Here is a 25,365-nt window from a genome sequence, read left to right as displayed (position 1 = left end):
TTAAATCATTGTTTAAAATGTTTCTCGTTGTTTTAGACTTTGTGGTTGGTAATTAATTTGCCCATTTTGTATTAATGGAGGTCACTGTTCTTCTTGCTACAATCTGCCCCAGGTTCAGTTATTAAGGCACCACAGTTGTGTTGCAAATGGAGTCTTAATCAGACGTCAGTGTGAAATTCATAAGCCTTCATGACTCATTTGTGTAATATAACATGCAACTGCACCCCCTTGGTGTGTCTGGCTAATATGATTATAGAAAGCCAGCACCATAGAGTGAAGGTCGCATGAGGTGGGGAAATTAATTTATTTCTGTGTGCGTATTGTATTGATGTTGGGTGTCTGTACTGTACTCACTTTCTAAGCATGCAGGTGCTTTATCTACGATCCAGTAGCGCTATTTGTACAACATAAGAGACCAACTCTCATGGAGGCAATCAGTGGGTGTGTGTGGTGTGTGTGGTGTGTATATGTGCGTGTGTTCCACACACCAAGTCGCCCTTGGTAAATCCCACTTCACGCCTTCACGGTGATTGCGAACAAGTTATGATACAATCCAAACAGTTCAGGATGCATATTAACAGTCATCGAAATACCCTCATCCTCATATATTGATTATTAGGTTCACAAAGGTTTTGTATAGTAAGTACTCACAGATCACAAAAATATGTTTGTAATTTATTCAGCTTGATCTCAGCTATTATTTGTATCTGATTCTCTTATGGTTTATTTCCCCAAGAACATGAAATGAATTCTCAAAATGTACAGTGTGGAACAACATTTCTCAAGATGCTCATTCGCAGCATGATCTGTATTACTAATATATAGAGTGTTATGGGTGACATTTTTTTTTTTTTTTTTTTTTGAGTTTGCATAGGGCAGAACCATTCAATCACAAGCAAAGTTTAGGTTTTTTTTTTTTTTTTTTTTTTTAGGCAATGCAGTGTGTGGGTTGTATTGCTTTTGATTTATTGCACATGAAAACCGGGTATTGCAGTTGGCCAAAATCCAGACATGAAACAGTTTTGTATTTCCAGTTTATGGGCCTCAGTATTACGTTTTATTGTGTATTTGGAGCTTGTTGAGCATTTAAAAATGATGGGTAAGAACTGGCTAGCTACACAGTAATTCACTTCACACGGTGGCCATCATGGAGAACACCCTTCAGCCAGCTATTTTAAAAAATTACATTTCCATTTTGTTTGAATGAGAAGAAGAACAGAAATAGACATTGTGTCAATTATTTGCGTTAAGATTGTTTCAGTAACTTAAATGCAATAATATCAAACAACAATCAAGTGTTTCTATGATGAAATAGAGAACAGTTTGTATGGACCAGTGTTAATTATCATTAACTAAAATTTTGTAAAAACTATAAAATGTTTATGTTAATTGAAATCAATGAATAAAAAAAAATTAAAATTCAGTAAATTCACTTTACACGACACAAAATAATTCAGAATAGTTGCAGAGGCAACTTTCTAGTTTTGTTTTATTTTAAACTTTGAGTACTTTAAATTACTAAAACTAAAAGAGGAAAAAATAAATACACACATAATTAATAAAAAACATAAAAACTAATAAAACCAACAAAACTCACACACACAACAAAGAAATGCTAAAAACATTAGCTAGAAATTAAAAGGAAAATTGCAAATACAAAAATATGATTTATTATAATAAAAACGCAAATTAATAAAATATTTTATAATACTATAATACATATACTAAAATAATGCTTGTGTAGACTGGTACTGTTTTGACAGCCCTTGGTCACAATTCACCTTCTTTGTGTAGAAAAGAGCAGCGTGAACCATTGTACTAAATCTTTCCTTTTTTGTTTTTCAGAAGTAAGCAGTCATATGGATTTGGAACAGTGTGAGGATAAATAATTATTCAGAATGTTCAGTTTTGGGGTGAATTACTTGTTTCAAAAATTAAACAATTTGATTTTCATCTTATACATCTTATTAGATCCTTTCTTCCACAAACTATCTCCTGCACCTTTTAAGGTGCAGTCTGAAAGTGCAAGTATTGCATGACTGATAATTCCACGGTAACCAGGAATAATTCAAGGACACTGTCAGGACTACGTACTGTTTGTTCCCCAGAGTGGTATTAGAAAAGCTATATATGACAGAGCCTTAAATGGAGAGTAACTCTTAGATTCCCATAATTGGGCTGCCTAAGATGATCAGGACACCGAAGCAACAAGGACTAGGACTGGTTGAAACCTCGAAAACCGGTATGCATTTAAAGGCTTGCAAAGTTTGTTAAATGCCGATGGCTACGGGTTTCAGGAGCACCCTGGGACATGTTACATATTCTTTTTGATGGAATCTCTGGTGTTTATAGAGCTAAGAGCGGGATAAATGATTCACCCAGCCGTTGCTTGCGCTCCCCATGTTTATAATTATCCTAATATGAGCCAGAATTTTTTTCATCTTGCCCCTCAAAAAGTATATTATATAATATATATTACACTAGTAAGAAGCAAAACTATGCAGTGGTTCATGAAGGAGCATTTCCACCTGAAATCCAAACCAAATTGGGTCTCTCTGTGCAACCAAAAAGTTCCTAAACTGTTTGCATACAATGTTGTGACCCCCATTCTTCTTGTAATCATGGACATTTCCCTCCTATACAGCAGCATAGTATTTAATGTAACTAATTACCTTAATTTATTACATTAATCTGTTGTACCTATCACATCCATTACTTAATTTCTAGGTTTGAGATTCAACAGTTAAACTTGATGCTTGGGTGCTTACTTGTTCTTTCTACTCTTATTTGATGCAATACTTACTGGTAGCTGGACGCCAGGCATTCACTTCAACCGATTTGTCATTTGTCTTTAACAGTCGTAATTGTATCCTTCAGCGAGTACACGGAAATCCCCCCATTTGCGAAACAAGAACGGAATGACAAGTCTGAGCTGTACATAATCTGCCTTCTGTTTGCCTTGTAAACAACATCCCTTGTATCCATCGGCTCTGTCTCTCCCCATCTCCTACCCATCTTCTCTTTCCTGGAACATTCCCTCACTTCCCCTCTCTCCCTGCTCCTTTCCTACACATCTTCTTTCAAGCTTAGGGCCCGGTCCACCGTTTACAAAAATCAAGCGTTGCTTTGGGGCCCTAAAAACGAGTTTAGAATTAGACCTGAATGTCATACTTGAGGGGCACAGACGAAACTACTCCTTGCTTTCCTGCGGAGCAACCTATTTTCAAAACAAATAAAAAAAAAAAATAAAAAAAAGAACAGTAGTAGATTTATTTCCAGTATGTTGTATTTAAAAGAGGTGGAGCAGATTCGGAAACAACAGCTTGGACCTCTTCAGTTGTCGAACATGTCACCTGGACAACGAACTGTTGGATGTAGATGCAAATTGATCCCCTTTACTGGTCTCATTGATCCCAGTCAATTATTGAAAGGAGCGACGGTACATTCCACAGAATGAAAGTAGGCATGGTCCATCAAGGGTTTGAGCCCAGCTTCAAATGCATAGACTGGACCCCGTGTACAAGTGTAGGTGGATGTGAGCAGTAATTACTGTAATGGGTCATGGCAGCATGCTGTTATTTTTCTTCACACAGGGAGCCATTGGAATGAGCTTTGCACTTTCCATTTCCAGCGCCCCCCCTAGAATAAATGGAGGTTTTCGCACCTTGTTGCCTCCCGTCACCCTCCTTGAATACTGACGATTACTTTCCGGATGTCCTTTTGTCTCCCAGCTCACAAACCGGCGGCCGAGGAGGTAATAGCGAAGCTCCAGGACTGCCCACTTGACAGCCAACGCTTACTTCTAACATTAGCAGGAATCTCTTGTGTTTCTCCCTGTCTAGTTTCATGTTCACTTCAAGAGAATTCTATTTTGTATGCCACAGTATTAGCTGGAGCTGTGAGAACTGAGTCTGAATTTTAAGAGCTACTAAACCAGCTTTCTTAGTAGTTTAGCTCAGGGACAAACACAGCTAGGGCGGAAGGAAAGCAACCGGGGGACACTGCTGGTCTATGGCTTAATTATGGATTAAATCATTGTTTTTAAATGTTCTCGTTGTTTGGTAGACTTTGTGGTTGGTAATTAATTTGCCATTTGTATTAATGGAGGGTCACTGTTCTTCTTGCGACAATTCTGCCCCAGGTTCAGTTATTAAGGCACCACCAGTTGTGTTGCAAATGAGTCTTAATCAGACGTCAGTGTGAAATTCATAAGCCTTCATGATGACTCATTTGGGTGTAATATAACATAACTGCACCCCCTTGTGTGTCTGGCTAATATGATATATAGAAAGCCAGCACAATAGATTGAAGGTCGCATGAGGTGGGGGAAATTTAATTTATCTGTGTGCTTATTGTATTGATGTGGGGTGGTCTGTACTGTACCCCTCACTTTCTAAAGCATGCAGGGCTTTATCCTAAGATCCAGTAGGCTTATTGTGTACCATATAAGAGACCCAACTCTTCATGGAGGGCAATCAAGTGTGTGTGTGGTGTGTGTGTGTGGTGTGTATATATGTTTGTGTGTTCCACACACCAAGTTTCCCCTGGGTAAATCCCACTGCAACTTCACGGTGATTGCAACAATTATGATCAATCCAAACAGTTCAGTATGCATATTAACAGTCATCGAATATACCCTCATCATCATTATATGATTATTAGTTCACACAGGTTGTAAGTAAATTACTCACAGATCAAAAATATTGTTTGTAATTTATTCAGCTTGATTCTCAGCTATTTTATTTGTATCTGATTCTTCTTATGGTTTTATTTCCCCAAGAACATGAAATGAATTCTCAAAATGTACAGTGTGGGACAACATTTTCTCAAGATGCTCATCCGCATGATCTGTATTACTAATAATAGAGTGTTATAGGGTGACATTTTTGAGTTTGCATAGGGCAGAACCATTCATCACAAGCAGATTTAGTTTTTGTTTTTTTTTTTTTTTTTTTTTTAGGCAATGCAGTGTGTGGGTTGTATTGCTTTGATTTATTGCACATGAACCGGTATTGCAGTTGGCCAAAATCCAGACATGAACAGTTTGTATTTCCAGTTTTATGGGCCTCAGTATTAAGTTATTGTGTATTTGGCCTTGTTGAGCATTTAAAAAATGAGGTAAGAACTGGATAGCTACACAGTAATTCACTTCACACGGTGGCCATCATGGGAAACACCTTCAGCCAGCTATTTTAAAAAATACATTCCATTTTGTTTGAATGAGAGAAGACAGAAATATACCATTGTAATTATTTGTTCAGATTGTTTTCAGTAAACTTAAAGGCAATAATATCAAACAACAATCAAGTGTTATATGATTAGAATATAGAGAAACAGTTTGTATGGACCAGTGTTATTATCATTAACTAAAATTAAAAACTATAAAATGTTATGTTAATTGAAATCAATGAAATAAAAAAAAAAAATAAAAATTCAGTAAATTCAATTTTAAGTAAATAATTCAGATAGTTGCAGAGGCAACTTTCTAGTTTTGTTTTATTTTAAACTTTGAGTACTTAAATTACTAAAACTAAAAAAGAGAAAAAATAAATACACACATAATTAATAAAAACATAAACTAATAAAACCAACAAAAAATTCACACAACAAAAAAAATGGCTAAAACATTAGCTAAAATTAAAAGGAAATTGAAAATTCAAAACTATGAGTTTATTATAATAAAACTCAAATTAATAAAAATATTTATAAATACTATAATTCATAAAACTAAAATAATGCTTGTGTAGACTGGTACTGTTTTTGACAGCCCTTGGTCACAATTCACTTCTTTGTGTAGAAAAGAGCAGCGTGAACTTGTACTAAATCTTTCCTTTTTTGTTTTCCCAGAAGTAAGTCAGTCATATGGATTTGGAACAGTGTGAGGATAAATAATTATTCAGATGTTCATTTTTGGGGTGAATTACTTGTTTAAATTAAACAATTTGATTTCATCTTATACATCTTATTAGATCCTTTCTTCCACAAACTATCTCCTGACCTTTTAAGGTGCAGTCTGAAAGTGCAAGTATTGCATGACTGATAATCAGGTAACCAGGAATAATTCAAGGACAATGTAAGGACTTACGTACTGTTCACCAGAGTGGTTTAGAAACGTATATTATCACAGAGCCTTAAATGAAGAGTAACTCTTAGATTCCCATGATTGGGCTGCATAAGAGATCAGACACAGAAGCAACAAGAGGACTAGGACTGGTGAAACCTCGAAAACAGGTTATGCATTTTAAAGGCTGCAAAGTTTTGTAAATTGCCGATGGCTACGTTTCAGAGCACCCTGGAAGTTGTTACATATTCTTTTTGATGGATCTCTGTGTTTATAGAGCTCAGAGCTGTATAATGATTCACCCCAGCAAGTTGCTTTAGCGCTTTCCCCCCATGTTTATAATTATGCCTAATATGAGAGACTTTTTTCATCTTGACCCTCAAAAGTAATATATATATATATATATATATATATATATATATATATATATACACTGTAAGAAGCAAACTATGCAGTGGTTTCCTTAAGGAGCAATTTCCACCTGATCCAACCCATATATTGGGTCTCCGTTTGCGTAACCAAAAAGTTCCTAAACTGTTTGCATACCAAGTTGGAAATTATTTCTTGTAATCATGGCAATTTACTTATACAGCAGATCAGCTTATTTAATGTAAGAATTACCTTGATTAATTACATTAATTGTTGTAACTACACTGTCAATTACTTTAATTCTAGTTTTAGATTCACAGTTAAACTTGATGCTTGGTGCTTACTTTTCTTTCTTAATTTTATTTGATTGAATACTTACTGTAGATGAAGCCAGGCATTCACTTCAACAGATTTTGTCATTTGTCTTTAAACAGTAGTTAATTTTATCCTTCAGAGAGTAAAAGTAAATCCCCACCATTGATGAAGCAATACAAGTATGAAAGTCTGAGCTGTAAATAATCTGCATTCTGTTTGCTGTAAACAACATCACTTGTATCAGATAGGATCTGTCTCTAACCATCTGCCTACCCATCTCTCCTCATTTCATCTTACCTCACTTCCTACCTCTTTCTCCCCCTCCCTGCTCCTTTCTCTTCAAAATTTCTTTAAAGATTATGGGTAGTTTCAAATAATGTTGCTTTTGGGTACATAAAAAAAGTTTATAACTTAGACTGAATGTCATACTTGATGGGCACAGCCTAACTACTCCTGCTTTATCCTGCTGGAACAAACTATTTTCAAAAAAAAGAAAAAAAAAAAAGAAAAAAAAGAAACTGTAGTAGATTTATGTCCAGTATTAGTATAAAAGAGGTGGAGCAGATTGGAACAACAGTCTTGACTCTTCCATTCTGTCATACATCACTGGAAAACTGTTGGATGTAGATGCAATTGCTGCTCCCCTTTCCTTCATCATGAGACCAGTCATTTTGAAAGAGCAGGTACATTCCACAGCATGATAAGTGGCAACATCACGGTTTGAGCACAGATTCAGTGCATAGCATGACACCGTGTACCAGTGTACTGTATGCCAGTAATTACTGTAATGGCTCATGGCAGCATGCTGTTATTTTTTCACACAGGGAGCCATGTGAATGAAGCTTGTGCTTTCACATTTCGGCACAGAATTATGAGGAAAAACTGCACATTAGGATGCTTTGAGCACATCTGATTTTCCCTGTCAGCTCAGGGGTCAGGAGTCAAGCAATGTAAAGATTTAATCAGAAATCCAATTAGCATGTAGTGGACTGATGTGACTCGGGAAAAAGAAAAAGCAGCTGTGAATGAGTATGGGTGCAAGGTGAAACATGAAGGTGGCTGTGCTTATCTTTGAGATAAACAAGGTTATTCAATGCCAAAGGCAAAATACATCCAGGGCTGAGTAAAGGAGTAGGCAAAAGGCCATTTATGCAATTATACTATTATACAATGTGCAGGGGAAATTTCAGACCACATTCATTTCTTTAACACTAATTTCTGCATAAATGTCCAACTATCAAAGGTCTGTGAAAGGTGTTAGAAAGAAATTAGATGTAGGTTTTGTATACAGTGTCTCAAGACGTAATGAGCTAATAACGATTTAAAGGGAAATCTCATGTCTTTTTGAATATAATGCCTGAAATGAAAAATAGGTTTTGAACCCCCTACCTTTTTTTATTGAAAGCCAGAATCATATCACTGGAATGACACAATAGTGTTAGGTTGATAGTTAATTTTATTTTTATTTTATTCCATTTTATTATTTTTATTTAATTTTTTAAATTATACTTATACTTTTAATTGTTTTATTATTTAAATGGAGTCATGTCATTTCTTTATGATTAGTGGTTCATTCATCAGAATCAATACTTTTGTATTGCTAGAGCTGCCAATTTTAAAAAGAAAACATACCTAGGGATTATAATGCTGAAAGGTGTGACCAGCTTGACTGTGAACGTGTGTGTTGGTTGATGTCTAAACGCATCCGTATTCTTTATAAGCCTGCAGGTTATTTACAAGCCTATACCCTGAGCTACTTTGTCTAGCTAAATGAACCATCTTAAACTGCAGGTTGTTTTGTCCTTCAGGATATGACTGGATTCCTGCACGTAATCTGTCGTCTGGTAAATGTCTTCCAAGGGAGAGAGACTCATCCTGTTACCTGACTGGTTAAGTTAAGCCTAGTGGTGTTTTCCATCCAAACCAATCATCTCAATAACCAGCTCTGGCACAAGTACAAACACACACACACTTCTCTTCACGTTATGTTTAATTGTCTTGTCAGTTACAATCAGTTTCCACGACACGCCGCATGTTTAAAGGGCCTGCTAGTCTTGATCAAAGTGACATATGGAACACGGCAGCCCTATTTTTTGGGGGGGGTGGGGGTTAACACATGATCTGGCTTTCGAAAACCTTTGCACCGTGTATTATCCATGCATCTCACCTGCCTACTACACACACTTTCTGAACAGAGTGCCCTTGTCCGCTCTAGCTGCTTTTCACATTTCACAGTAAATTACAGCATGTTGCACTTTAAATGTGTGAAACAAGTCCTACACAGAACATCTCTGAAAGCCTGAAATGGGAACGCATAGATTGTTTATGTCATCCTCTGAGTGTCTCATGCATACAAAAGCAATGAAAGGGGGGAAAAAAAAAACAATTCTATCGCATATCTGCTTCACTTTTCATTCTCGTTCATTTTGCTTACTGATATGAAGTGAAAAAAATAAAACTACAAGACATAAATCTCACGCCTCTAAGGAAATTTTCATCACTGACAAGTCAGTGGTCCACATTATCTCATATTACTATAAACAACAGCCTGGAGCGTGACACTTGCATACGATATGCAGAGCATATGATTTACAGTGTAATATGACCCAGACTAAACCTAAAGAATAAAAAGGGACCATCAGCATCCATAAAAATTATTATGGATTTTTTTCTTATATATTACCCACGAGGGCTTGTAATAATAACCAAGCCACCTTGCTATGTGTGAAATGAAAGTAAGACAAGCTGACCACAGCTGTGTCTGTTTTTAATCTGCTCCTAATGAGCCAAATGCTGTCCAGCATTAGCCCCTTTGCAGAAATATCGGCCCTCTTTTACCTTTTAGAAGCCTCATTAGCTTATCAGGAAACTGGTTATTTAATAAAAGTGCTATACTATTGTCTGGGACCCATACTAATCAGCATTATTGTCAAAACCTCTCGACCCCAATAAGAATGAGTTTGGCAGAATACACAAGCCTAAGCTATGTGATAAACTGTATGAAGTATTGAGTCGAAGAGGCTCATTTAAAGAACAGTGCATGACCGAACTGAATCTTCAGAGGGTCATTGGGATTGCCAAAGCCCAGGTGTAAAGGGAAAATGTTTTGTTTTTGCTTGTTTTGTTTTTTTTTTCAGCAAGAGCCCCTTTGCTCTCAACATTTTTTCAAAGTAGGGCAACCGTCACAGCTGCACCATGAATCAGAGGTAAAATTTCCATTGGAAATGGTGGGTATAGCACTCTGGTTCAACGATGGAGGATTGCAGGTGAAAGAGTGAGATGGCATGAAGTAGCATGCATTGCATTCTGGGAGGAGATGGCAGGAAAAAACAGCATCAATCTGACTGAACCGGGTGCCATCATAGCTGTAAATAGGTTGTTTTTGAGGATACCCATGAAAGTCAAGCAGGTTTTTTATTTTATTTTATTTATTTTTTTTAAGGAAAAACATGGCTGTGTTGATATTTCAATAAACTGATACATTTGTTCTTTAACATTTTGCAGCATCTTCAAAGTTAAAGAGATAGTTCACCTAAAAATTAAAATTATGTCTTTTTAGTATCAATGGCTAGCATCAGCTGCTTGGTTACTGAGCAAGTGTGCTATGTCTGAAAATGCATACTCATGGAACCTGATATGTGATGTAAACATGTATTAATTGCACTATATCGTAAAAGTGTTTTAAGGTCATAATAGTATTGTGCAAGTAGCTGTGTGAAAATAAATCTTTAATAATGAGTTTTCTGCCATTGTAATCATCATCTGTGTGAATTTTATCTATAGGTACATTTAAATTTGGAAAATTTACACAAGCCCTCTAGTATCTTTTGTTCATTGTAGTTTCATCGAGTTTCATGCCATTTGGCAGAGGTTCTTTGGGGAAATGAAGGATTTTTTTCCAAAGTAATCATGCTAATGGTTTCCAAGTCCACAGCGGAGTCGGTGCGAACTCTGGCATGGCTTCATGCTTTTTAGACACGGCAGGCTGACGCGAGCTGCCTAGATTAACATTTCATTTTCATGGGTGCCAATCAATTCAGGTAAACAGACCCACTCGCTGTTCAAACCCTCAGGCAGATTTTATCTCACCAGAGTGTAATACATTGGAAGTATACTAAGGGTCAGCAAAATAGTCAAGATGGAGCCCACCACTGACAGCCTCCCACGTGCTATGTAAGACCCCCATCATTCCCCTTTCAGGATTTATTCCCAAAAAATGAAAGGTGTGGGTTATAAGGCAGAAGCCCAGAGATTCTGCAAATTTAAATTAATTAATTAATTAAAAAATTTTAGAAGCAGCTGATAAGGTCATCCAGTGAAAAGGTCACTAGGTCAATGTTCAGCTGGTTAACATCAGCGCCCACTGCAGGTACATTCCAGAATTGCACCATTATGCATTTCACAATACATATAGCAAATTCACAATTTTTATCAGTGTATTCTGATAAAATACATTTTCCCATGCAACATAATTTATTGCATTACTATCTTAAAGTAGATATTTTCAGTAGAGAATGACTCTAGTACATGAAGGTCATGGGTTCCATTCCCCGTAAAAGCAAGAACTGTTCAGTGTGTAAATGTGTACCTTGAATGCAATGTAAGTTTCTTTGGATAAAAGTGTCTCCCACATGTAAATGTAAGTATTAAAAACCTTTGAGCAGAGTCAGGCCTGTGTGGAGCGGTACTGGGCAAGTTGTGAATTCATTTTTAATTAGTTTCCTGTCCCAAGCTGACATTTCACTAAATGCGTGCATTTTAGATGCTTTTGGCAAAGCTCTGTGCAACCTTTACTCTTGTTGTTCATCCAAACATCAACCATACACGTAAGAACGAGAGCAAACATGATGGTGCAGCTATTTTTCCTGATGACTTCTAACTGCAAAGCTCATTTTGTTTTGCATTTGATTCTTAGCTTCACTCCTCAGAGAGATCGAATGGTTTAAATCCCCTTTTTTCCCTCTCAGGGACATTTATGCTTGAAATTGAATTGAAGCGTTTAAAAGTTGTGATTTGAATGTATGGAAGGATCAGACCATTGAGCACACTCTTGTCTATTTAAATTAGACGGAAACATTTCATGAAAATCCTGTCCTCATCCTGTGGATTGTGCTCAGTAAAGCAGTGGAGAAAGACAGTATTGGTAAGAAACATGACAGCAGTGCGAGTGGATTTGTCAAGCCTGTGTGTGCTGATAACTAATGTATAGTCTGAAGATTTAGCATACAATTATGATACCTAAATACAACAAGTACTGCATAGTCTTGTGCATTTGTATGATATGGTATCTGCAAGCAGCATGTGTGTGATTGATCTGAGGAGAAAAAAAAAAAGAAAAACATGAAAAATGCAAATGCATTCAACTGGATCTAGCAGCATTACACAATATCTGGAGGGCATCAGCTGTGCTTTTTTCATGTGAAACCTCAGCGCAACTATCCAGCCTATGAATAAAATCATTATCTGATAGTAATTGCATAAATAGATTAATGATAAAGAAAAAAACAGCATGGTTCAACATGATTATTTTGCATGCTACTAAATAAACAATGGAAAAGTTATTTTTCAACCATGCTTGAAGTAATTAGCATGAAACTCTCCATTGCCACGAGCAGTTGGTTGGTTTATTGCTTTCATATTTGTAAACAGTTCTAGACTCAGCATGGAACATATTTGTTTCAATGCACACATGCTCATAATATATTTTCCCCAAAATTACATTTTGGTTTTGGTTTACGCACTGTCACATTGTTCCAAACACATTTAACTTTTTGTCCATGGGCCACTAAGTAAATAAATAAATACCTCACCATTTACTTTAATATATGTGAAAAAGAACAGAGTGAGCATTCTGCAAGGCATTTTCTTATGTGCACCATTGGAGAAAGAAAGTCAAACATGCTCGGAACAGTTGTGAGATTGAATAAATAAGAACATTTTCATTTTAAGTGAACTATACCATTAATAGGGGGGGATATCTATCCTCTTAAGGTCTAACAGCTCATGCAAATTTTTGTATCATTCTCATCAGTGGCAGGTTTGAACACATCTTCGGTGGAATTACAATAGGATTTGAAAGTCCATAGCGGCATCATATCAGGATAATTCAGGGATTCATTTTTTACTACTAAAGAGTCACTTGAATTTGAACCATCCCAAACGACTTATTAAAATGCCTACATCTCTCGCTTCTCTTAGTTATTGTCACGCTCTCGCTCTCTCTTAAAATTCATGCCTTGTATGCTTAGCTGCACTCACAACACAATGCATCAATCACTGGCGAGTTGTAATTAAAAACATAATTATATAATCTCCTGGATGGGTTCCTGAGTAGCAGTACATTGGGGATGTTCAAATCTAACCCAAACATTCCAATTCTGGGATATATACAGTATAGAAAAAAACTATACCTAAATTAAATCTGTTTTATTAATAATTAGCCAGTTCATTTATTCTAAATAGAAAAAATTCTGCTTACACAGTTCTCATCCACTCGGATATCCAATAAAAAAACACAAACTGTAGCAAAGAAAGTCGATTACTGGAAATCAGCATGAAAAGGATAGCAGCTCACAGCTGTCTAAAATACTAAAGGGTCGAGCTGAGAAAGTGAACAGTGTAGTACGGGGCCAAAACATTGACAAAAATGGAACTCGAAAAGAAAGAAACAGAGGAAAGAGGAGTGAAGCCTTCTGGCGGTTTTCCAGGTCCATTTTCAGAGTGTCAGCAAGATCAGACTTTGGAAATATTCACAGATGATATCATGGGAAGGGGGCAGAAGCATTATTGATTTTTCTCTTCATGGAAGTTTATGGGATTTGATGTTTGCACCTACTCTAAACTACACTAAAGCTGTAATCTCTTTCATAGAAAAGCAACTGACATTTCAGGAAAAGTTTAAACAGCCTTGCATGAATAATTTTAGCTTTAATAACTTCCATGCATATGCCAAAAAAGCAAAATGTCACTGTTATAATTGAACTTTGAATATAACTCTACCTTGATGTTCAATTAGCGAACAACAGTCATGAGGGACAGTCATGTTGATGAAGAGAATGGAACTGACCACTAATTAGTCACAAGATTAAAATGCAGGCTATTTCAAACTATGGTATCAAAGGAGTAATTATGGTACTGTACCACAATCAAGTGTTTTTTTTTTTTGTTTTTGTTTTTTCTCCAAGCAGTTCCACAAACATAATTTTACTGATTCAAAGAAGAAGACATAACAAGAATGCTAACAGTCTGAATACTTAAATTCATACATACATATAGTATATACGTGCTTATTTGATTACCTCAAAATAGAGCAGAATCTGAAATATCTCTTGTCATAATGTTTATTTGTTTTCATTTCTTTAAACTTTATGTTTTCCCTCAGGTTTATTTTATTTTATTTTATATTTTATACAGGTCCCACTGTATATGGAAGATTCTTGATCCTGGTCTTTTTTCCTTTTATTTTTTTATTTTATTATTATTATCGTTGTTTTTAAGTGCTTGCCCACACTCTAATGAATCTCTCTACTAAAGAATAAAAGCTTTCTGTAGGGTCAGAAACAATTCTTCCAGTGTGCCTGGAGCCTGGTGCAAGTACCATATGTCCATGTGTACACTAAATTATTATGTCCAGGAATCCATCATGATAATTCCTTTCGGGAAGACAGGTTTTTTATGTCTGCAATATTGAAGGAATTGGAAGTCCTGCATTCATTGTTAAGTTTATGGCCTGTGCAAGTGCTGAATTATTACCAGACACTGAAAATTTAAAAAAATAATAATAATAATTCCTTCAGATGAATATGCACTTAGAAACAAAAAGTATAAATATAGAACATTATCATGCAAAATGCACTTTAAAAATGCAGCAAAACAACATTATTACAATAGTAACAACATAAGGTCATCTGTATGTAAGAAACATGTAATGTGCCTGCATTTTATTTCATTGCTTATTTTGCAGTTCTCTGTTGGCTTTGAGAGCTTTTGCAGGCTTAAGGGCTTATGGTCCAGTGAAAATGATTAACTTACAGACTCCAGCACAGTCTCACTGAAGCCATCTCATTGTTATGATAGCAAGTACACGAGTTTGGGTTGAGGAACATTTATGTAAGATTGCCATCTAGTGTTCATAGAAGGAAATAGACGGCAGCAACCGGACAAGATAAAGATTCTAATGAAGCTTATTAACAAAGTCTCATTTGCATTTTGCTGGTTAGTGTTTAACACCCCTAAATATAGAAAAGCAAAGATGTATCATTCATCAGCTATGACTAAGCCACTGCGGATAAAGGTACCTGCTATTCAAACAGGCAATGAAGTGTAAAAAATGCTTTAGATCTGTGGGATTATCCCATCATTTCATTAGGATTACAGACCAGTATCAGGGCAAATTGCTTGCAATTCCAAAGACCGGCTGAGTAAAGAAACGCATATAATGAGATTGAGGTTTTCTGTTCCTCTGAGGCTTAGTTCTGTCTTTTCTATTATCATCCACTATGTGTTAAATCTCTAAAGTGAAACTATTTAAGAGGAGCACTCTTGAAAATTATGATTTCCTTTATTAATTGACTTTACAGATTGACTATGAAATGGGGTCACATAACACTTGGGGCTTGTTTCACTTCACAGCAATTATAGCAGTATAGTGTCCCTTATGTAACAAGATCATTGTAAGGTCTAACTCAGTGTATGGAACTCAAACTCATCAAGGTAATGTTTAACATATCATGGTTAGACTGAGACCAGTGTTGTTTTATCATTGAAATTATAGTTTTTATTTATATTTTGAATCAGTTTTTATTTTTATATTTTCTGTTTTCATTTTAATTTTAGTTAAAGTTTTAGTAAATTTGTTGCGTGTTTCCCACATAAATGTAGCTAGTTCTTATTGTTCCAAGAAACTTCTCCCATCTCCGAATCTTGGATCAAAATTATTTTTTTATTTATGTCCATACGTGTATTATGATTGAACTGGATCAGCTGTATAGTAAAGGGTCACACAACTTGAGTGATAGGCCATGACTGGATAAAAGTTTAAATTGATACATAGAGAGAGAGAGAGAGAGAGAGAGAGAGAGAGAGAGAGTAAAATATATTATGTTAGAGCGTATGGCGCTAGTAACGGCAAACAAATGATGACTAAGCTAAATGTAAATTGTACATAAAAGATACAGCAAATATACTAGACCAGTTATTCTAAAGTTATTCTACAGCTGCTTTTTAATCGGATTCCTTGCGTATATTGTAACATATCAAGTCAGACGCCCACGCCCTCCAACAGAGGGCATTACTGCACGCTTGCAGCACGGCGGCCCAGTGCAGGAGCCTTCCCACTTCGCCGCTTCCTTCATGCGCATGCGCGCTGTCGCTCACTCGCTCATTGTGTTCGCAAAAGATGGCGTTGAGTAAAACGTTCGGACAAAAACCGATAAAATTTCAACTCGAGCAAGATGGGGATTTTTACATGATAGGTTCCGAGGTACGTCTGTGTTACAGATAATTATGCGTATGTTTACACCTGATATTAACACTAAAAAAATCATCTTCGACTTTGCTTTGTTGGTTGTGGCCAAGATGCTGTTATCTCCATATCGACGTAATGGATGAATGATAAAATGATAAATAGAGCTTGCAATCATGCCCGTTCCTGTATAAGGTGAACCACTTGTCCGATCTTTTAAAGTCAGATTTATTTTATTTTTTTTTGCGATTTTTATTTAGGCCAAACAAGTTGGCAGATAACGTTATAAATATAGCAGTTTGTCATTTAAATGCACCATAAACATGTTAAATGGACAGTTCACACAGAAAATCACGTTTCTGTCATTATTTACCCGTTCTCGTGTTGTTCCAAACCGTTATGATATTCTTGTTTTATTTTTATTTATTTATTTTTTCCTTTTTTTTCTCCATTGGAGCACAAAAGGAGATGTTAAAGAACAATGCCGGGGACTGACAGTTTCAGTCTCCATCCACTTTCATTACAGCTGGTTTCACAGTGAAAGTGAATGGTGACCGAGAACATTATGCCTAACATCTCCTTTTGTGTTCCACAGAAAAAAAAAAAAGAAGAAAAGTCATACTAGTTTGGAAAAACACGAAAAAGAAAAAAAAAACTCTTTTAACTTAAACAATATACACTGTCACTTCCTTTTAAGGCACCACAGGTTAACTGGGTAAACAAATTGTAAAACTTCTTTTATAGATAGATGTTGAAATTGATGCAGATAGATAGATTAAAATACACAAAGTGTAATAAAATAAAAACCTGAATGTGTATTTTGAATGTTTTCTTTCCACTGGTCTGACAAAAAGATGTTATGGAGAAAAAAAAAAAAAGCCCAAAGTCTCAAAAGTGTCCAATGCATGAGAAAGAAGAAGAAGAAGAAAATGGTTTATCTTGCCTTAGTTTTTTTTTTTCTTGCCTTAAGTTTTTTTTTTTTTTTTGGCTTAATCTCGCTCTTTAGGTAGGAAACTACCTGCGTATGTTCCGAGGCTCTCTGTATAAGCGGTACCCATCACTATGGAGACGTCTCGCATCCGTGGAGGAGAGGAAGAAAATTGTAGCATCATCACATGGTAAGTGATTCCTTTCCCTTTAAATGGTATTAAGTCCAGAAAGCACCTGTAAGCAGCACCTACCTCATAGTCTCCAAGTCCTGCTTCTGGACAGCAGTTTGTGTAGTGTTCTTTTTGTGTTAGATCATGGTTACACAAATTTAGCCACCAGTGTGACCCTGCTGAAGGCGTCTGAATGTGAGGAGATCTTCGAGGGGAATGATGAGAAGTACAAGGCTGTGTCCATCAGCACAGAGCCTCCGGCATATCTCAGGTAAGGAGACCGGGGGTCTCAGTTTATGTGACATACAGGTCTAAATGCAAAACAATGAAGAAGGAAAAAAAATAAAATAAATGCAAGACTGGGGTTGTTTTTATTACATATATGGACACTTCAGGGGAATTTAGTGAATGGAAAATTGCAATTTTAAATCTACATTTTTGAGTGATGTATTCTATATAATCTCTTGATCTATGTATTCTATATAAATTATTTAGATAAAGATAATATCTTGGTTTGAAATATTTTTTAGTTAATTAAATTTTTTCATTTAATTCAAGGACTATTTTTTTCTAGCTTTTTTTCTTTTTCTTTTTTCTTTTTGGATTTGCCAGTATTTGTTCTTTTGGAGTTTATGTTGTTGTAATTCTGTGTCTGAACTTAGGGAGCAAAAAGCGAAGAGGAGCAGTCAGTGGGTGCCCACCCTGCCCAACAGCTCCCACCACCTGGACGCAGTGCCTTGTTCCACCACTATCAACAGAAACAGAATGGGACGTGACAAGAAAAGGACCTTTCCATTATGGTGAGATAAATAATGAGAGTTTGACAAGTTCTCCCTCTGTTTTATGGATTTTCATCCAGGGCTATTAGCTTTAAAAACAAAAACTACCATTCAAAAGTTTGAGTGAGTAAGAGTTTTTATTTTTTATTTCTTTTTTTTTTTTTTTTTTTTTTTAAGAAATTTTTATTTTTATACTTTTATTCAAGGCGAGGCCACATCAAATTGATCAAAATCTGTATTTCAAATTGTGTTGCTGTATATTAATATTAAGCCACACAACAGTTTTCAAAATTGATAGTAATAAGAAATGTTTCTTGAGCACCAAATCAGCATATTAGAATGATTTCTGAAGAATCATCTGACTCTGAATACTGGAATAATGGCTGGTGAGATTTTTTTTTTTATTGAGCACCAAATCATAACTAAAATTTTAAAATATATTAAAATCTAAAAGTATTATTTAAAATGTAAAAATTTATGGAGGACTGTTTCATAAAACTGGGAGAGTAGCCTACAATGCCCTGGCTGTGCACAAAGGTTGTTTCTATAAAGTAAGGCAATTCCAACTTTGCAAGGACAGTCTGGCGCTTCTGACTCACAGCCTGTAAGTTTGTTTTCATATTTAAAGAATTTGCCATTGACGATACAAATGTGAGTTTTGAGCAGTGTAGAGTAGCAGACATGGTTTTATGTTTACGTGGCACGATACGCAACGCGTAAAAAGACAATATTAGTCATTATAATCAGTAATTATGTTTCATTGGTATTGTCTCGTCGTGCCTGGACTCAGCATCACAGTATGTTAAGGGGTGTAACATTTCCATCACACACTTGAGGTATTTGGCTAATCACAATGCACTGGATAGCTGGCCAATCAGCATACACCTTGCTTTTTAGAATGATGAGCTTTGTAAAAATTTACGCGTTTCAGAAAGGCGGGGCATAGAGGAGCAACAATAATGTACATTATGTGGTAAATAATGTGTTTTTTTAACCTTAAACCACATAAACTCATTGCATTACACCAAAGAAACGTCATATGACCCCTTTTAGCCACGGTTGATTTCTATGGTTGATTGTTATCAGGGCAATATTAAACTAGAGGATGTTTACTAAGGAACAAAATCACATTTCCACTACATTCTTCCCATGACTGGGTTCTTTTGGGTCAGCAGATGAAGCAATACGCCAAAACACTGGCTTGTTTTTGCTAAGATTTTTTTTCTTCCAAGTACGTTGTTTATCACTGACAGAATCTGGTTAAGTTATGAAAAGCAAATACTCTTGATAGGCAAATTTTTCTATGGACATGTTGACCTTCCACATGAGAAGATAACCTGATGATGGTCCAAATGCTCAGTAAGTCCCCATTTTTTTGACAAACAAATGGTAAGATTGCTTTTTTATGGTTTTAGGTCCTCAATTACCCTACATCATCTAACCTGATGATGGTCCAAATGCTCAGTAAGTCCCCATTTTTTTGACAAACAAAAAGTGCCAAGTGGATTTCTTCTTAGGGTTTTTGTATATGTGTTTTGTTTGCTTTAGTGAGACAGTTCAGACTGGAATGCAGCCAACCAGCTGTTGGTTTCAAGCATTGCTCCAGTGTGTTCAAAACAACTTTATTCTGCTGTGATTACTTACAAGACCAGCGTTTTAAATCCCTCACTTAATCACATATGTAGGCTGTTGTTTATTGTTGGTTTTTTGTTTTGTAAGAGGGCAGGACATGAAGGAAAAATGTAGGCTGTTGTTCAAAACATGGAGTTTAACAGCACATGTTGCGCACATGATGCTATTTAACGATTGAGTGTGTTTATGGGTCTCTGTTTTTCTTCAATGCATAGTTTCGATGACCACGACCCTGCAGTCATTCACGAAAATGCTTCTCAGGCAGAGGTCCTGGTGCCTATCCGCCTGGACATGGAGATTGATGGGCAAAAGCTCAGAGATGCCTTCACCTGGAACATGAATGGTAAGGTGAAAAAAAAAAGAAAATTTGTTGCTTTACTTAACTTTTGATATGCATTGCTTTTCAACAGTAATGCATAAGAAAAGCAAAGACATACAAGATCAATTTGTGCTAAACACATTTAAGCACAGAAGTTTAACTCTGTCTGCTTTTGCATCTCCAGAGAAACTTATGACGCCAGAGATGTTTGCTGAGATCCTGTGTGATGACCTGGACTTGAATCCTCTTACCTTTGTCCCTGCTATCGCCTCAGCCATTAGACAGCAGATCGAGTCCTATCCTACCGACAGCATTCTGGATGAGCAGACGGACCAGAGGGTCATCATTAAGGTATGCTTTACAATGGCATCCAAATACAAAGAGAGGATAATTTGGGCTTAATTAGTTAAACTGTCAAGGCCTGATTAATGTGTGTCTGTAAAATGGTCTTGTTGCGTTAAACACTGACCAATCATAATGCATGTAGTTAATTCCATTGCCAACCTGCATTGTGCTTTCAGCTAAACATTCACGTGGGGAACATCTCTCTAGTGGACCAATTCGAATGGGATATGTCAGAGAAGGAGAACTCGCCAGAAACGTTTGCTTTGAAGCTCTGCTCTGAGCTGGGACTCGGAGGAGAGTTTGTCACCACCATTGCCTACAGCATCCGCGGACAGCTCAGCTGGCATCAGAGGACGTACGCCTTCAGGTGGGCAACATGCATGCACTTCCAATAATAACCAGTGGGTTAATGCTCAAACATCACTTTGAGTTCAATTTCAAGTTTCTCACTTTTGCTTTCTCGTATACATAAGCACACAATGTTTATTCTTGTTCACAGTGTGTGCTGTAAGGCAAAACTATTGCTAGAAAATCCATGTGCCTTAGGCTTTAACTTTAAGGATGCTGATGGTCTATTTTAATGTGGTAGTCCATAAATGAGGTAGTTGCTTGGTATTTGATGCACAATCCCCTCCGAAAACACTGGATTCCCTGTAGAGTCATTTTAGGACAGTTGCGTGTTTTTGAAAGCACTGTTTGCCATGATTTATACTTGCTGACTTGATCTCCAGACTCATTTGTAAACAGTACAGTGGGCGTGAAGGAAGACTCGCTGTGGTTTGTCTCTCTGTGGCTTACTGTTGAAACATGATTTGTTCTTTAGTATTTATTGATACACCACCTCACTGTCATAAGCCAGAAAATGAATTATCTCCCTGGCCTGTAATATTGCCTTGGAATTTACCCAATAATCAGTAGGTAGTTTGTAAACAGACTGAAAAACAATATAAAACTATAAATATTGTTAAAGTGATCCAACTACTTTAAATGAAGGCTGAATTTTTTTCGCTTACCACAAAAACTTTCTGACCAGTGAGAAAGATGCTTATGGGTTATGTATTGAGGATGGATTTTTAATCACTGTCAAGCTAGGAACTACTATGATAAAACCCATAATAGCAGTAATAATAGTAACAATAATTATTATTATTAATAATAATAATGATCGATTTCAGTTACATTTTAGATTTAGGTTAATGTACATTTAAGCATGCGAAAGACTTTACTGCGTTTCTGAGACTTATGAATATATATATATATATACATATATATATATATATATATATATACATATATATATATGATATATACTATATACCTAATTTGTCTATATATATATACATATATATATATATATATATATATATCGCTATACATACCCTTTGTGTTGTGTGTCTCATATGTATATGTTAGTGTTCATGCATGTGATAATTATGTTGATATCTGTTTATTTGTGCTGTACTTGTTTTGTTTGTCCTGTATCTATATCCTGTGTGTCTGTTGAGATGTCAGTGGCCTGATTCCATTTAAATGAATGATTTAATGTGTTCTAAGGTCATATCAAGTGGGATTTCCATTACTCTTTATTATGTGGTCATATATACACACAAACACACACAGCATGTCTTGTTTATGCCACTAAATTGAGGCCATATTTAATGCGGTTTGGCCCATACACTGGTTCATTACAATCTAATTTATTTGTCCAACAGCAATTAGACAACCGTTCAAGCATTGTGACTTCTCTTTATTGTGCCTTGAAGTAGTTTTATGTGTGTCTTTCTTCCTCAGTTGGTTATAAAATAACTCTGTACAGTTATTTTTCTCCCTGCAGTACAGACCACATTGATTTTTTTTTTTTTTTTTTCATAATGTTTTTGTAATTCAGTTGCTTTTCTCTTGCATGGCTTGCAACCCTACTTTTTTGGGTCAGGATATGTGGGGCATAACCAGTTAGCAGTACAATGTCAGTAGATCATAGGTGAAAATGGCACATTATTTGCTTTGTGGCTTAGTTAGAACAGTTAAAATGTTACAAGATCAAGTTTCATTCTTTGTGATTAACTTCATTGCTTCTTGTTTTTGCTTTGCTATAACACTTCCTCCTAATTGTTTGCTTCTCCCACTGTCCAATAGGTCTGATTTCAGGTCAATATACTTCAAAATTTCTTGATCTTTCTCTCCCTCTTACCCCCCACGTTTCATTCCCTGGCAGGCTGAGTACTTTCAACTCTTTTTATTTTTTATATCTTTGCAGCACTTGTATATGGACATGTTGCGAATGCATAATGCAGGGTTTTTTTTTTCTAGAAATGACAGAAATAGCATGAACGTAGTGATATCAGAACAGACAGTGGTTTGGTGACTGTTCTGTTTGATCCCTGCATGTGCTGCCACAGCATGGCTTTTTTTAAGGTTTTTTTGATAGTTAGAAGTAAATTGTATGAATTTGTTGAAATTTTTTAACAAAAGTTTCAAAGATATTTCTAGAAATCATTTATCACCTCTATGCATCACCTCTATCAGTGAAGCATCATTGGGATTCCATGATGTTTAATTTATGCTGTCCACTTCTGACTCCATATGGCTCATTTCCTGTAGTGAGAACCCATTACCAACTGTGGAGATTGCAATTCGGAACTCAGGTGATGCTGACCAGTGGTGCCCTCTGCTGGAGACCCTGACAGATGCAGAGATGGAGAAGAAAATCAGAGATCAGGACAGAAACACAAGGTAAGAAAGATGCTCAAATTAGGCCTCACCTATAAGATTTGATATATTTTTATTCTATATTTTATTTTAATTTATTTTTTGCAATTGGTACATATTATATTTTATTCCCCTTTGCTTGCCATACATAATATTTATAAATAATATGTATTACTATTAGTATTACACATAAGTAACATCGCCTTTTTTCCCGCAGGCGTATGCGACGACTTGCCAACACTGCCCCTGCCTGGTAAAAACAGGATGTTGTTGATGCTGCCACTCAATAAGCTCACAGTCTCATTATGGGCCTCAGGGTTGCTGGAAGCTTTGCACAGATCCCACACAGCTCTTAGATAAAATTCCTCCAGCCTTTTGACCTCCTCAACCCACACAGCATTACACACTTTCTTTATATCAGGCCTTTAAACTCTTATCTGGCATCAGCCAGGCTTTACAGTGCTCACAGGGACTGCTCAGACGTCTTATTAGAATGCCTGTCATTGCCGTTGGTCTCCAGTTATAGAGACATCTTTATAATCTTGTTGTAAGAACAGGATGTTGAGAAAGTTTGATTGAGTATTGTGTTTTTCGTTAAAGGTGCTAATGCGAACTATGAACTTGACTTGCTTTTTTAAAATAAAGACAATGGTAAATTGTATGCCTGTGGTTCTCTGATATTTTTTCTTCCCAGCACGAAGATATTGCACTTTGAGTCTTGGCGGTTCCTTGCTTAAAAGCTGTGAGAACTATAAATAGAAATTGGTTTATACTTGTATGCACAAAAATAACAATGTTTTTAATATGTTTCATAAGTCATTTATGTCTGCATTTTGTGGTCTCGTTCTGTGCTTAGAGAGCATCAGCTGCTGCCTAAAATCTGTTCTTCTAACCACATACGTCATGCACAGTGGACCACTTGCTTCAGTTTCCAAAGCATTCTTTTGAAATTTTAGATGATGTGTCTTTAATGTGTATGGAAACTGGAAGGAGTTCAGTCAAAACCTAGAAAGCAGCCCTCATTGGTGGTGTGTGTGTTATATTTTGTGTTTTCATAATCCTGTGCCAATCTATCACAGCACATGCAATTGGTGGTTCTATAAAAAGTAATGGAAATACAGTAGAGTTCCAACCCCCTTGACGTTTGATGTACTGACATTCAATTGTTCGCTAAAAGGACATCCGGGGACTCCAATACATTTCAAACATATATTGAATAGAATGCTAAGGTAAGTTTTCTTTGTCTACCTTTTCTTGTTCTTGACCACTAAAACCAAAGTACAAGAATCCTTCTGACAGAATTTTATGTGTGCTTAAAGTATTTAAAGGAAACATTATTGTAATATGATGCTGAAGTAACTTACTAGTGGAAACCACAATGAAAAGGATTACTCAGCATTTCTGCATTAGTCACACTTAATGACAGTTCACTGAAAGTTCTGTCAGTAAACAAACTAATAAAAATCGTAAAACCCTGAGGTAATTATTCTGAGGAGTTACCTAGTATCTTAATGTGAATATAATACAATCTGACCATGCAATATCATTTACATATTACCACATGACAAAAAGAATCTCTAATTGGCTTGATTTTTATATTTTCTTATATCTTAACAGCTGATTTTTTTTTTGTGTGTTATGTATGTTTCTGCTGTTACGTCATTAAGATAAGATTCATATTAAACACATGTGAGACAGTAATTCACTGCACACTTCACGTCAAGTGCACTTCGAAGTGAGTAGGGCACAGTGGTGTTCACTTCAAATGGAATTTGCCCAGAAAGTGTCAGAAATCTAGCTTTTGAACATACCTGTGATCTAGTTTTAAATCTGCAGCACTGCAAATGTATGTATGGCTTTGTACAAGGGAAAAACAAACTCTTCTACCACAGCTGAAGCACTTTCGTCAGGGCCCAAATGATGTTTGACATATGAAATCTGATTTACCTTTTAATAGTTTTTCAAAGAAACATGAAATTATAGTGTCCGATCTTTTTAATCGTTTGTTTACCACTGCTTGGACAAACAATTTGAACATTCCAGTCTTATGAAGATCAGCTATCAGCCTAAGGGACGTTACTGTCAGTGCTTGAATAACAAACTGGAAGTCTGACTCCCTTACATGACTTTTACCGGTAATCATATCATGATTCAAACTGATCAGGATCAGTCATGATTTTGAAGAATGACAGGTTTTATTCTGCTCAACCGTTAGAAGCCATATGTTTTTAGTTGTACAGTTCTCTGTGATTTATAGGAAATATGTCAACACA

General features: G+C 36.1%; 1 protein-coding gene across 3 annotated transcripts; it reads left to right on the top strand.

Moving 5' to 3' along the window:
- The first annotated feature begins 16,109 nt into the window (after nucleotides 1–16,109).
- LOC109053907 (SWI/SNF-related matrix-associated actin-dependent regulator of chromatin subfamily B member 1-A-like) lies at nucleotides 16,110–23,753 on the top strand. Of its 3 annotated transcripts, none has more exons than XM_042755973.1 (10): nucleotides 16,110–16,226; nucleotides 17,215–17,326; nucleotides 17,471–17,579; nucleotides 17,971–18,108; nucleotides 19,935–20,062; nucleotides 20,223–20,389; nucleotides 20,560–20,750; nucleotides 22,520–22,531; nucleotides 22,985–23,116; nucleotides 23,310–23,753. In XM_042755973.1, exons 1-10 carry the CDS (start codon nucleotides 16,143–16,145, stop codon nucleotides 23,347–23,349), a joined length of 1,113 nt encoding a protein of 370 aa, XP_042611907.1. In that variant the 5' UTR covers nucleotides 16,110–16,142; the 3' UTR covers nucleotides 23,350–23,753. The 3 variants fall into 3 exon arrangements, with proteins under 3 accessions (XP_042611907.1, XP_042611905.1, XP_042611906.1); XM_042755971.1 differs by having other exon boundaries at nucleotides 16,116–16,226; nucleotides 17,450–17,579; XM_042755972.1 differs by lacking the exon at nucleotides 22,520–22,531 and having other exon boundaries at nucleotides 16,116–16,226; nucleotides 17,450–17,579.
- Nucleotides 23,754–25,365: the final 1,612 nt, after the last annotated feature.

The sequence above is a fragment of the Cyprinus carpio genome, unplaced genomic scaffold (assembly GCF_018340385.1).
Source record: "Cyprinus carpio isolate SPL01 unplaced genomic scaffold, ASM1834038v1 S000006762, whole genome shotgun sequence".
Classification (NCBI taxonomy): Eukaryota; Metazoa; Chordata; class Actinopteri; order Cypriniformes; family Cyprinidae; genus Cyprinus; species Cyprinus carpio.
The sequence above is the reverse complement of the archived record's forward strand: the minus strand, read 5'-3'. Positions and strand labels throughout refer to the sequence as shown.

Bases quoted from the DNA above. Each gene is read 5' to 3' on its own strand.
- LOC109053907 (XM_042755971.1), top strand. From the start codon at position 16,143: ATGGCGTTGAGTAAAACGTTCGGACAAAAACCGATAAAATTTCAACTC. The intron at 20,063-20,222 runs GTAAGGTGAAAA...TTGCATCTCCAG, and splicing joins CTTCACCTGGAACATGAATG to AGAAACTTATGACGCCAGAG. The intron at 20,390-20,559 runs GTATGCTTTACA...TTGTGCTTTCAG, and splicing joins ACCAGAGGGTCATCATTAAG to CTAAACATTCACGTGGGGAA.